A 13,410-nucleotide genomic window follows, 5' to 3' on the forward strand; every position below is an offset into this window, starting at 1 on the left:
ATCATGTTTATCTTTCTGGGTCTGGGTGGCCTTGCTCAGAATAATTTTTTTCTAGTTTCATCATTTGCCTACAAATTTCATGATGTCATTTTTTTCTAACAGCTGAGTAACATTCCATTGTGTAAATATACCACATTTTCTTTTCTTTTCTTTTCTTTTCTTTGGTTGAGAGACATCTGGGTTGCTTCCAATTTCAGGCTATTATGAATAAAGCCGCTATGAAACATAGTTGGGCAAGCATCCTTGCAGTATGATAGTGTATCTTTTGAGTATGTAGTAATTTTTAAATGGTGATTTTTAAAATATATATGGAGTACTTACTATGTACTAAGTACTAAACAACATTCTTGTTCTAAGATATTGTTTTGAAAAATCATGAAAAGCTTCAGGATTATGAGGTAATTCCACAGAAGCATTAGTCAAGTGTGGCATTCTGATCATGCCTACAAAAATCTGATTCTGAGTTTATAGTTTCAGGTAATGATTATTGCACATTTTCTTTAAAAGGAATATCCTGGGTTAATTGAGATGTGAACCAAACAATTCATTTTTATATAAAATTAACCTGACAATGCACATATACTACATTTGGGGGGTGGGCATTGGGATTTAAGGGTTATACACTTGGAAAAGTATCAAGAAGAAGGTGGCCAGACATTTTGTGGTTTTGCCTTCATCTTTGTGATTTTTACAGACGTGCAGTGGTTGTGGAATCAAGACGCCTCCCGAGACTTACTACTTGCTATCCACCCACCAAACTACATCGTGCTCTGGAATGCAGACACTGGCACCAGACTGTGGAAGAAGAGCTATGCAGATAACATCCTTTCTTTTTCTTTTGACCCTTTTGATCCCTCACATTTAACTTGTAAGTAGTAATTATTTGTAGAAATTAGTTATAGGAAGTACTAAAACTATAATTGTGTTACATACACAAAACACATACTTTATATGCCCTCAATAACTTTAAAGTGAACACTGGAGAAACACATCTTGATATATCTGCAGTTCCTAATGTACATACTGAATTGTAACCCCACACTATTTGCAGGTACTTTTATTGTTAGATATTTATACTGGCAGGTAGTACATGAAGGGGAACTCCCACACAGTAGGGGCTTCCTCCTGGACCCCGGATTAGGCACAAACTGCACCCAAACATCTGTTTTAAGTGGGAAAGAAAAGTTAAAGTAGCTGCTTTCTGACTCAGACAGAAAACAGCAGCAAACGATTTTGCAGGTGTAATTTTTAAGAGGAGAAGAAGGGGAGGTCTGTTGTAGAATGGGCTAGGATGCTAGGATGTGGTGGTAAAGGAGATAGGAGACAAGGGAGAAAGGACCAAAAGAAAGGGGGGAGGGGTATTTGTCCCAGAGGGACAAAGAGCTGCCTCTGGATAGAGGGAGACAGACATGGCCTATAGGCAAATGGTGGTTTATAAAGGTAGAGGGGAAAACCTGTGTTAAGATAAGGTGTTTAATTTTAATTGAGCATGTTAATTAGGTGAGCCAAAGGGGGATTCTGATTGCTGGAATTTGGTAGTCAGCTGGAGGAGGAAGAAGTGGCCAAAAAAGGGAATAGACCTTGGTGGCCAGCTTTAGGAATGTAATCTCAGGGCTTTTAGTAAGGCAGAAGGAATAGGGGAGAAGGCCAAGGCCAGCCAGAGCCACATGCTCAAGGGGGCTAGTGTCCCTTCAACACACATGTTGAATTTATGGCTGAATGGTATTGGACTATCTTGGGACAGAGAGCTATTGTGATATTTTAGATCAGACTTAAGTAGACTTTGTTTAAAGAACTTGAGTCGGGAATTTCATTTAATCTGTAGCCAAAGTTCTTCCTTTAAAAACATGATTCCAATTAATGCTATTTTGTGTAAAAGACAAGTTCAAGAGAATTTTTCTTACAGAAGTGTTCTTTGCCAACATTTTGTGTTTTGTGAATGAAGTTATCTAAAAATAGTAAGTCTTTAAAAGGTAATAAATGGTATAAAGAAGATAAAATCAGATGAAGGAGATGAGGAGGAATGGGCTGTCAAGTTACATTAAATTAATGACCAGAACAAGCTTTACTTTTAGTGATAATCAGACACTTGAAGGAGGCAAACGGATTGGCTGTGTTCAATAGGGTTTTCCCTGTATTTGAATTATTTGAAATTCTGATTTTATCTATCAGAATTTATTGAGAGAGGCAGTGTGTCTATGTTGAAAGAGAAAGAAAAGAGGAAAATGTGGCTATAAAAATAATGTCAGTACATTGTGTGTACTTGTATTCTCTCTCTTTCTCTCTCTCTTATTGGTTTGCTGACAAATTCAGTGCTAAGGGAACACACTTAGAGGCTGGTTCATTATAGTCAGTGGGGAACAATGGTGTGAATGAAGGGAGCCAGTGAGTCCTTGGAGGGTGAATTCCAGAAATTGAACAGTGACAAGGATTAGGCCGAGTTCATTGTATTAACACTGTCTCTGGTTTGTTTGGCTTGTAGAGTCACTGTGTCCGTGCACATGTATGTGTGTGTTATTATTTAGAGAAAAGGTCTTCAGATTGGCCTCAGACCCATGGTCCCCATGCCTTCATCTCTTGACTGCTAGGTATCAGATGTTGGTCACGTGCATCCTGCCTTCCTCTACTTTTCATGTGTCAGCTGCTGTTTATATTTAAGCTTGCACAGAACATGCTGGACTTGTCATACATAACATTGCCCAGATACCAGATACCTGTGCTTACAGCAGTTTCATTGATGTCAGAACCTAGCACAGCTGCAGTTCCCTGCTGTACACTGTATTAACCAGGAAATGAGGCAGATGATCTTTCTAATGAATAAGAAGGCTTAAGTTGTGTCACTAAATGTGGTTTCATGGAGTGAAATACTTTTCATGGAGTGAGATACTTTTGTTTCATGGAGTGAAACTCCTGTTGGCATTCTGCTTTGTGTATAGATACGTATAGACGTATAGATACGAAAAAATATCCTAAGGTTCAGGCTGATATTTGAGAAGGAAAAAGATACTTACTGACTTAGTAGCTCAGGGTAGTTATAAAAATTTAGTTTCATCAAATCATATTTGAGCCTAGCCAAAGGTACCACAAGGTTTCCTACATGTGGTAGTCTTCCTCTTTGGCTTGTATATTCTTAAAAATGCTTAGATTTCAAAATTATAAGCTATAATGGGAATGGAAGTCTATGCATAGATTTTATTGTGAAAGAACCAATATTTGTTCTCTACATCAATGATCTTATAATATATTTTTAGTATAAAATATAATTGAGAAGTTCATATTGGAGGTTTCTGGTGAATTGCAGTGGACCATTGTTTATGTGGGATAGCATTCCACGTGTTTGGAGGATATCTTTGCCAGCTCATACTGTTAAAGTATCATTGTCTCACTTTCATGGGTTAGAGTAGAGCAGTGTGCTAACCTGGATTAACCCTTAATCAGAGCTCTGCTTCTCTCCACACAGTGCTCACCAGCGAGGGCATTGTTTTCATCTCGGACTTCTCGCCATCCAAGCCTCCCTCAGGCCCTGGGAAGAAAGTGTACATTTCCAGTCCACATTCTAGCCCGGCTCATAACAAGCTGGCTGCAGCCACGGGAGCCAAGAAGGCTCTTCATAAAGTAAAAATTTTAATCACACAGGAGAAACCCAGGTGAGTGCAAGGGAAAGACTGACTAGAGTGTGCAGCTCTCCCCCACCACCTCTGAGAATGTTGACTTTGGAGCGACATTAAGATAAACTTTCTTTTCCTCTCCCCTGGAGAGACTCAGCATTCATCGTCCTCTCCTCAGGCCACTGGTTGTGCCAAACCTCCACACTGATTGTACAGATTAAAACTTACCACTTGTGAAAATTGGAGATAATTTTAAAGTTGTGGTCACTGAACACGTGAAGACTGGGGGAAGCTGGATTTTCACACTGATACACTTCCTCATTTATGTGCTGGGCCCTCTCCCCAGTCAAGAAGAGATGGAAGTTTATATGTAAGCGGAGGAAGGCATTGCCCACCATGGCTGCGAGCTGGGTGCCAAGGAGGCTCTGACTGAGGTTCTGACTGAGCACATCTTTATATAGTTCAGATTTCACCCTCCCAGTCTGAGCATCGGGTCTTTAGAGTACTTAGAGGCTTGTGACAGAGGTGGACAGACACAGTGTGTCCATCCAGCACTTAGTGTAGTGTCAGACTTGTCCCATGCATTCAGAAAGTATGAGCTGGGACTGTGTAAGAAACTGCACCTGAGTGAAACCCTAAGGGACTATTTGCACACATTACAAATAGATTACTGGGTTTTTGCTAGAACTACAATTGTAAATAGTTTTGTCGTGCTTGCTTTGTTTTCTATCGTGTGATCTTGAATGTTGGAAAGTGCTCCATCAGGTGAACTGGACTGCATGCTTTCTCATCCACCGACCCATGCAGTCTACTCCAGTCCTGAGCATTTGGGCCCCTTTGTACAGCAGAAGAAAACTGGATCCCAGTATCACCCAGGCACACACAGCTGGGGTTGGCAGCCAGGAGGTTAATGCAATACAGATTCCTCTCTTTCTAGACACCCAGATGAACTCTGTTGTAAACTTCCAAAGCTTTCAACATAATTATATCAGAAAATTGAATGTTTAATAAAAGATACTAAAATGAGTCTGAGTCTCGAGACTCCTTAGTAGTTTTTATTTTATTTTATTAGCAAGTTTTATAGTCTACCTGCATAGAAGAAAATGGAAGAGAATAAAGTGAGTGTGTTTAGTGTAGTATCAAAATATGAGAACAGAGGAAAGGAGGTGCCTGCCCCAGACCACACAGACGGCACAGTACTCCCACTTCAATGGTACTTGTCATGCTGAATGTTTTATATTTTAATCCCAAGTCTGTATTTCAGCAGTCTAGTACTTCTAATTGAAAAAAAAAAATCAACTGTCTTGTGTCAACACTGCTACCATCTCACCATAATCAGAATTCTGTATGTTTATTTTATATGCTTTGAAGATTTAGAAACACTGGTGTCTACCTGGCCCATAAAATATTTTTGGCATAATTTGAATTCTGGCAATTAACAGAGGTCTGAGTTTCAGCTAGTCCATTTTGGTCATTTCAGAAAATGGTTGTTCACTCTTGACAGTTTTTATGTGATAGGGTCTTGATGCTGATGTTGATAGCAGTTCCTCTCTGATGCTTTTCTCAGTGCTGAATTTGTAGCTCTCAATGACTGCCTCCAGTTGGCCTATCTGCCTTCCAAAAGGAACCACATGCTGTTGCTTTACCCTCGGGAGATTTTAATCCTTGACCTTGAAGTGAATCAGACGGTGGGCGTGATTGCAATAGAAAGGACCGGAGTTCCATTTCTGCAGGTATCAACTGGAGGCCCTACAATTACTGTGAATGTTATTTAGCAAGCCCAAGATCTTGCAAACACTGGTGTCCCCTTCTCTGTTCTGTTGAGATAGCAGTGATGTTACTTGGTGCTTCTTATTTCCCGCACATCTAGTTGGTTGGACTTAACCTAAAAATTGCTCTAATTGGTTCTGGAATTTTAATTAAACTAGGGTAAGAGCCAAGCATGGTGGTATATACTTATAATCTTGTGTCTCAGGAGGCTGAGACAGGAAGGTTATTGAATTCATGGCCAGTCTGGGCTCCATAGTGAATTCCAGGCCAGCCAAGGTGACCTATGAAGATTGTCTCAAACACACACACACACACACACACACACACACACACACAGAGTAATTCAACTTATATAGATGTCAAGGACAAGTTAATTTTAGGTTTGCAAATAGAGTTTTAAAATGTTTATTTCATTAAATCTTGGAGAATGTATTTGTGTGTGTTTGTGTGTATCTCCTATTTTGTCCATATTATTTAAGTACGAGTTGAGTTTCCTGAAATATATCTAATGCTCTGTTGGGTTTTAAAAACCAACTGGTCTCTGTTTAAAGGTAATACCCTGCTCTCAGCGCGATGGCCTGTTTTGCCTACATGAAAATGGCTGCATAACCTTACGTGTCCGGAGGTCTTATAATAGTGTCTTTACTACTTCAAACGATGAACCAGGTGGGTGCACATCTCAGTGATGTTAATGATATGTTTTTTTCAAAATGGTCTTAGAAAGCATCACACGGAATAGTGTTGATGATATGTCTTAAGAAAGTGTTAAGATGTAATTACATGTGTGACACAGAATAGTGCAAACGCCCAGCTGATTTCTCAACATTACAGCAGAGCCTCCTTTGTCATTCCTTCCTTCTGTGAGTACGTCCTCTGCTGTGCTTCCCTTAGCCTGCACCCCTTGACTTCAGGATAACTTTCGCTGTAACATGACAAAGATTAGTTAGTCTCTAAGGCACCCACTCTCAGATCTTTTGGGGAATGTATGTAATGTATTTGTGAAATGATGAACTACACATAGATGGAAGAGACTTTGTGGAGCAGGGGCCTTTCCAGACGTTAGAGATTACTGCAAAGTAGTCTCAGTGCTGACGCTTTTCAAAGCATCCTTTAAACACAGGGCGTTGTGATCGTAGTTGTTATTTCAGGGATTATACTTGTGTAGTTCTCATGTCAGTATCTTTATAATCTGAAATGTAATAGTGAAACATGACACTGGTTTGGGCAGTTTGCACTAGTGACAGAATGATATCATTTTAGTTGAGGTTATTTACACTGGATCAGGTGGTATTTTTGGCTTGCTTCCTCACTGGCATCTGAAAGAGACCATTTTCCATTAAGATCCAGATCCTGTTCAGGAGCTGACCTATGACTTGAGAAGCCAGTGTGATGCAATCAGGGTGACGAAAACTGTCCGTCCCTTCAGTATGGTGTGCTGTCCTGTTAATGAGAATGCAGCTGCCCTCATAGTGAGCGATGGCCGGGTCATGATATGGGAACTCAAGTCTGCTGTGTGTGGCCGAAATGCCCGGAACAGGTGAGTGAATGATAGGCTTGTGGTTTGCATAGGCTTTGATTGTTGTTTCTATTTCTGTTTTGTAATTTAACAGAATCATATAAAAAGAGGTTTTTTTATGACCCATTTTAAAGAACATGCCTGGGATCATTAGGAATTATCTCCTGACAGTTGCTTCACCTGTGGCCAAGATGAATGACTGCCACTGCAAAAGGGAAATGCCACGGTCTGGGATTGATATTTGGGTACTTGGTGTGGAGTGCTGACTTGAAACGTGTAACTGCCTGCTTGCTGTCTTTGCAGCAATTCCGGTGTGTCACCGTTATACTCACCAGTGTCTTTCTGTGGGATCCCTGTAGGAGTGCTGCAGAATAAACTCCCAGACCTTTCCCTGGATAACATGATTGGTAAGATGGGTTTATTCCTCCAATTTGCACATAAGATATTCTCTTGGAGTTCAAATTTATAGAGTAAGTGACTTGGCAGTTATTATAAAGTTAAATTTAATATTCAAGAAAACTGAACTGTGGAGATTTTTTTTCCCCTTAAGTAAACCAGTGAAGTCTAAGCTATTTAAGCATGAAGGTATCTAAGGTGGCTTGGTTAGGCTCCACAGTTGTTGGAATTAGAAAATTGCAACCTTGAGAGATTATGATCTAAATGAAAGACTGAAAGAGAGGACCACAGATGCCTAGATTCTGGGTGGAGAGCCCCTGCTTTGTAGTCCCTCCCTCCTCAGGGCCTACGTGCTCTGACCCACAGCTTGGCAATAATTGCTTGCTACTTGTAATTGAAAATTCCAACCCAAGTGTTGTTTCTTGATGTAAGCTAATTTATGGGCTCTTTATAGTCCCTAATAATGACCCAGATGCTATTAACTGTGGGGTTATTCTCTTTTCTAGTAGATCTTAATTCTACAGGAATAGTTCAGTGATTCAGTTCTGTATCCCCAGGACTGTGCTTTGTAGATATGCAGTGAAGATTCACTGAAGGAATAAATTAACTGAACAGTATTAGAAAGAAAGAAAACTTTTGGTGGGTATTTTTTCTTTTTGAGATTTTTAATTTGAACAGATACTTATAAATAAAATATCCAGTCATTGCACGACCTTGGGGCTAGGATATGAAATGAAGAATGGGGACTTAACAGTGTCAAATGTCATGAAACTTGGAATTGTATGACTTGATAATATATCAAGAAATTCTTTTTAAATTATCAGTTTATAAGTGATTTTCTCATCAAATTTTTCCATAATGTGAATGAGAATGAGAATGAGTATTATCTAGTGAGTTGTTTTGTTTAAAATGCCAGGTAACTTACTATAAAGAGCATTACCTTATTGATCATAGTAATCAACTGAATAACTTTCTGTGTGCTTAGTACTACACTTAGTGCAATGCCAAATGCACAAAGCATCTTACATCCCTGCAGCAAAGTTAATATGCCTCCGTTTATATAGAGAATGAGTCCCAAAGAGGTTTCCAAACGTGCCCTTCACTACATAGCAATGGATGGAAAACACCACATCCCTATTTTCCTGGCTCTGGAGAAGGTGTTTAAAAGTGATCTCCCGTCCTATGTGCTCACTTAACAGTGCTTTCCAGTCGTATGTGATCCATGTTTGTCTGGGGCAAGACCTTGATCTTGAAGACCTTAATTGTGTCATGATTTGTCCAGTTGTAGAGTCCTTTGTTCAATAGTTCTTTTAGTTTTTCCTGTTCTTCCAGACAAATCCTTGTGAGGAAGTTTGCACACACTGACAAGTTTTGCAAAATTATTTGATCATTAACAATTTTCTGAGTTAATTGAATTTGTCTATTCTGGCATAAAATATTAAAGTAAAAAGAATTATGAGTGCAAATGAACAAAACACATCAGCAAATGAAGCTAGTACTCAGGTGAATTTTTATGTTGTTTAGGCACCTAAATGATACAAATTATAGTATTTAAAACAAAAGATACAGACTGTCAAGCAATTCTTGACAATGGAGTTTAAGTGTTAAATAAATAAAGCCTTGTCACTTACAAGCATTTTAATTAAAACTTTTAATTAAACTTTTAATTTGAAGCTCACTGTGTACTTGGCCAGAATGGAAAGCAATTCAGTGAGATATGGAAAGTGGCTTATGTTTATTGTCAAGCCTGTAATTCCAGAACTGTCAAGCTTGTAATGTCCCGGGGGAGGGGGGGGAGAATAATTCAAGGTCATTCTGGGCTACATAGCAAGTTCAAAGTTAGTCAGGCTACAGTCTCAAAAAAAAAGAATAACTATCTACACTGGTACTTTGTATGTTGTATATATTCTTTTTATGCTTATTTATTTTACACATTTAAAGTGTTTCATGATAAACTACATTTTTGTAGCTATGATGATACATTAAAGCTTCTTATTAGCAATCATGAGTTCTTTGTGCTTACTAGTTTAATGTGTCTTACAGAGTCCCTCTAACTGAAAAGTAGCCCTGTGGAAAAGAAAGTAGCCAGGTGGCGATGTCCAGCATCTCAGTCCATAGACAAGGTCCTAAGCCAGGTTTCCCACTCTCTTCCTGAGGCCTCTTCTCAGTGCCCTTCTCCTAGAAGCTCTGAAGCAATATTTCCCAGAAGAAACAGGTCCCTGAATTCTGGGTAGCAGGACCCTGGAGTAATCTAGTTTGAATCTAGTAAAGTAAATTCTTGAGTTGTTAGTGATGTGACTTAAGATACATGGGCAGCTCTAGAACTACTGTCGGCTTGCTAGCTATAGCCCCTACAGTGGTTCTCAGCCTTCCTAATGTGACCCTTTAATACACTTAGTTCCTCATACTGTGGTGACCCCCAACATAAAATTTTGTTGTTACTCCTTAATTGTAATTTTGCTACTCTTATAATGTAAATATCTGTGTTTTCCAATGGTCTTAGGTGACCCCTGTTAAAAGGTCATTCAAACCCCCAAAGGGGTCGCAACCCACAGATTGAGAACTGCTACCCTAGAGAGATAGGTCACACCTTAGTTTCTAGACCTGGTGAGCCTATTGAAAATTTTAAGGTCAGCATATCTATATGCTTTTCATTGCACAGGGCAGAGTGCAATTGCTGGGGAAGAGCACCCCAAAGGCACCATTCTCCAGGAAGTGCACCTCAAATTCCTGCTGACAGGACTGCTCTCAGGGCTCCCATCTCCTCAGTTTGCCATCCGGATGTGCCCACCACTGACCACGAAAAACATAAAGATGTATCAGCCACTCCTTGCTGTTGGTGAGTACTTGGCCTGTTCTTGTGTTAAACTCAATGTGTTAGAAGATACTTAGTCTTTATTCTCTTGGGGGATTTTTTTTTTTTTTTTTTTTTTTTAATAGAGTTTCTACGTGTAGCCCTGGCTGTACTAAAACTTACTCTGTAGATCAGACTGGCCTCGAACTCCTAGAAATTCTCCTGAATCTGCCTCCCGAGTGCTGGGACTAAAGGTGTGTGCCACCACTTCCCCACTGGGGATGTTTTAAAAGGAGAAACAGGTTGGGGGAAATTGTATACATAATTCCTTTCATATTTTTCTTAATTTTTTTCTATCCTGTTTCCTGTCTTGATTTTAATTGCTTTGAGCACATGTGCTTGAGATTATCTCTATGAACACATTTCTGAAATATCAGGAACTATCTAGGACAGACAAAAAGCTCTAGAAATAGCAATGGCTATGAGCTTTTGTTCATTGCTGTGGTAGCAGTAATGCTGATTAGCCATGTTAACACCAGGGACCAAGTGTTCTATGCTCTGTGCACATTTTCTCATCTAATGTCTAACAGTTAGATTCTCTGTTTTTCCTAGCTTATATAGAGGTAAAAATGTAGATTTGGTGATGGGTAAGCAGCACACCCAAGGCCTGACCCAAACTTTCTTTAGCTTCAGAGATCACATTTAACCATCTTACATTGTCTTATCATGACTTGTTTAAAAGGAAACAAAACATATTAGAACATACTAGAGCTCAGGTTAGCAGCTTTTATAACAAACATTGAGTCTCAAAAACATCAACTTGCATGTGTAGAAAAGTTTAAATTAAATGATTGTGTATATTAATTTCTATTTTAAAGTCTTTCAGATGAAATGTGTCCCAGAAGCTAGGTAAGATTTCGAGGTATATGAGATTAGACTCATTTTGTAAGGAAGTAAACAGATTTCCCTTCCTGTCCACTCTGTTTTTTAAGTATTATTTGGATCCTTTTGTAGAACATAAATTTGACAAAAGACTTTGGTGGAATCGGCTCTTCTACTAAATTAGCACCCATCTCTCCTGTCATTTTGATAGGTACGAGTAATGGTTCTGTCTTGGTGTACCACCTCACTAGTGGTCTGCTGCACAAGGAGTTGAGTGTCCACTCATGCGAAATTAAGTGAGTATGGCTTTACGACGTATATGATTATAGACTTATGTGATATCGGAAAAATTCTTCCTGTTGAGTCTCGTAGGCTTTTCTGCATTGAGTGTTCTGCTCTGGTGTGTGCAGTGGTCTGAATGACAGGTGTGTAACCAGCTAATGGTTCATCAGAAATGGTTGTTTGGGACATTGTGTTTGTGAATTTCTCCTAATTCCAGGTTCTTTTCTCACTAGAAATCACTATGTTGTCAGGTTTATGTAGTTTATTTCTCAGTTTGATTAAGACCTGTCAGGACTGCTCATGGCATATTTGAGTAAAGTTATTTTAGTTGTTAGTTTGACTATCACCAGGAAAGATACAAACTAAGAAGCATTTATTTGATTTTGAGATGCAGTCTGTATGGAGTGCAGAGTGTGCAGAGGCTTCTGAGAGAAGGCTAACCTGGGAGCAGAGAGCCTCCTGCATCTGCTCTAGTGTTCTGCTCCAGACATATTCCTGCGTATGCTTCAGACAGATCCTACAGTTTTATTTTGCTGAATGCCGAACTGCTTTCTTTTTTTTGCCCATGAGAGATAAACTATGAAATTACATGTATGTGTAAAAAGCCTTAGTGAATCTAATGAACATATTTCAATGAAATCTTTTTTCTAGATGGAGCAAGGTTAGCCTTTTGAGTATCACAACTTGTGATTATAATAGAAATCTCTTTCAAGAGCATTGCCTGTGGTGTGGCCCAGGTAGCTGTTTTTCACCATTTTGGGTTGTGCCTCTCCAGTGTCTCTGCAAATATATTTACAGTGTATATTTATAGTATCTTCAAGACACTGTACAGTAGTAGTGTGGGGTACAGCAACACTGTCCCTCTCTGGCCTCGGGGTCTGCAGCTGGTTCTGACAATTCTTCCAGTGGTCTCCACTGCCACTCCTGGCCATTCAGGCATCAGAGCCAGAGCCCTTTCTTGTAGCTGTGTATCATCTGTGTGCTAGGTCTCCTGCTAAGAGTGTCAATGAATTGGGACTCAGCAATGGCAACAGAAGCAGATGTTGACTGAGCCAAGAATAATGCTGAAAATTTGACATAAGTGTCAAGAAAGTCAAGCATGTTGTCATTAGTTTCTGAATTCTGAACCTCAGAAGCTCATTTATTTCAAAGTTCTGACCTGGATCACCTAGGGTGTGCATATTGCCATGTACTTGCACATATTGTGGTATTATCTAGAGCTGAGTCATCCTGAAACTGTTGTATTCACTAATACTTTGGGGGATATGTTGCTCACACAGAGAGTGCTAGAAATGATCATATGCAGATGCCCCACTTTTCATATGAATTTCCCTTTTTGTTGACATTTTGACAGTAATTCATTTTATATTCAGAGATGTTTCCCAAGAGGATGCTAAAATCCTGCTGTCTTTGTGTTTCAGTTAATTCAGCTTAGTATTATAATTAAAACCATTATGAAAATTTCACAGATGTGCTAGAGAAAAGTCTGAACCAATTAGCAATAAACTCAGTGTATTCTTGATTTTTCACATGCAAATAAAAGCTAGCTTTTAGATAGTTGTTTTACTTGTACTTGAATCTTATGTAGACACATGACCAGGGACTGTATAATGACAGATAGCTGTGGGAGGTGCAAGGGGTAGGTAGGGAACATGATGTTTCAATGTTTTGCAAGGGATGTTTCACAGATATCTATTGAACTTTTTCTCTAAAACTGTAATTGGAGACTTTGGTGTTTATAACCCAGTGGCAGATACAGAAGTTACAAAGTAGAATGATTAACTCTGTTAGATCATTAGTTTGTATCTTTGCCCAGTAGGCTGAGTTTAAAACAATAGTCTGATACTCTGAAGAACTTGTGAACAGTAATTTATATATACATGGATGGACTCTATATTGCTTTGATTACAATATTGCTTTGAGTTCTTTGTGGAAAGAGAATGGTTTCTCTTGTTTACCTAGAAATTTACAGGGGAATTTTAGAATTAAGGCCTTCAGAATTGTGTGTTGCCATCCTTGTTGAGAAGTAGCTTCTTTGTTATCCTTTCTATAGATGCCCAGCATGCTTGGCTTGTGAACCCATAGCAATCTGTTATAATCCTAAGATTATGGTTGTTCAGTGGCTAAGGATCCTACCAAAAAAGATTAGAGAACTCCTGGAT

At 39.1% G+C, this 13,410-nt stretch overlaps 1 protein-coding gene across 1 annotated transcript in view; it reads left to right on the plus strand.

The window, feature by feature from the left end:
- Wdr11 (WD repeat domain 11) overlaps positions 1-13,410 on the plus strand; it is a 45,598-nt gene that overhangs the window by 6,613 nt on the left and 25,575 nt on the right. The window contains exons 4-11 of the mRNA XM_051193140.1: positions 695-868; positions 3,461-3,647; positions 5,176-5,341; positions 5,930-6,044; positions 6,720-6,915; positions 7,198-7,301; positions 9,953-10,129; positions 11,178-11,262. Of these exons, the coding sequence (XP_051049097.1) occupies positions 695-868; positions 3,461-3,647; positions 5,176-5,341; positions 5,930-6,044; positions 6,720-6,915; positions 7,198-7,301; positions 9,953-10,129; positions 11,178-11,262 (1,204 nt within the window). The remainder of the gene's footprint in view (positions 1-694; positions 869-3,460; positions 3,648-5,175; positions 5,342-5,929; positions 6,045-6,719; positions 6,916-7,197; positions 7,302-9,952; positions 10,130-11,177; positions 11,263-13,410) is intronic.

This window comes from Phodopus roborovskii, unplaced genomic scaffold (genome assembly GCF_943737965.1).
Source record: "Phodopus roborovskii unplaced genomic scaffold, PHOROB, whole genome shotgun sequence".
Classification (NCBI taxonomy): Eukaryota; Metazoa; Chordata; class Mammalia; order Rodentia; family Cricetidae; genus Phodopus; species Phodopus roborovskii.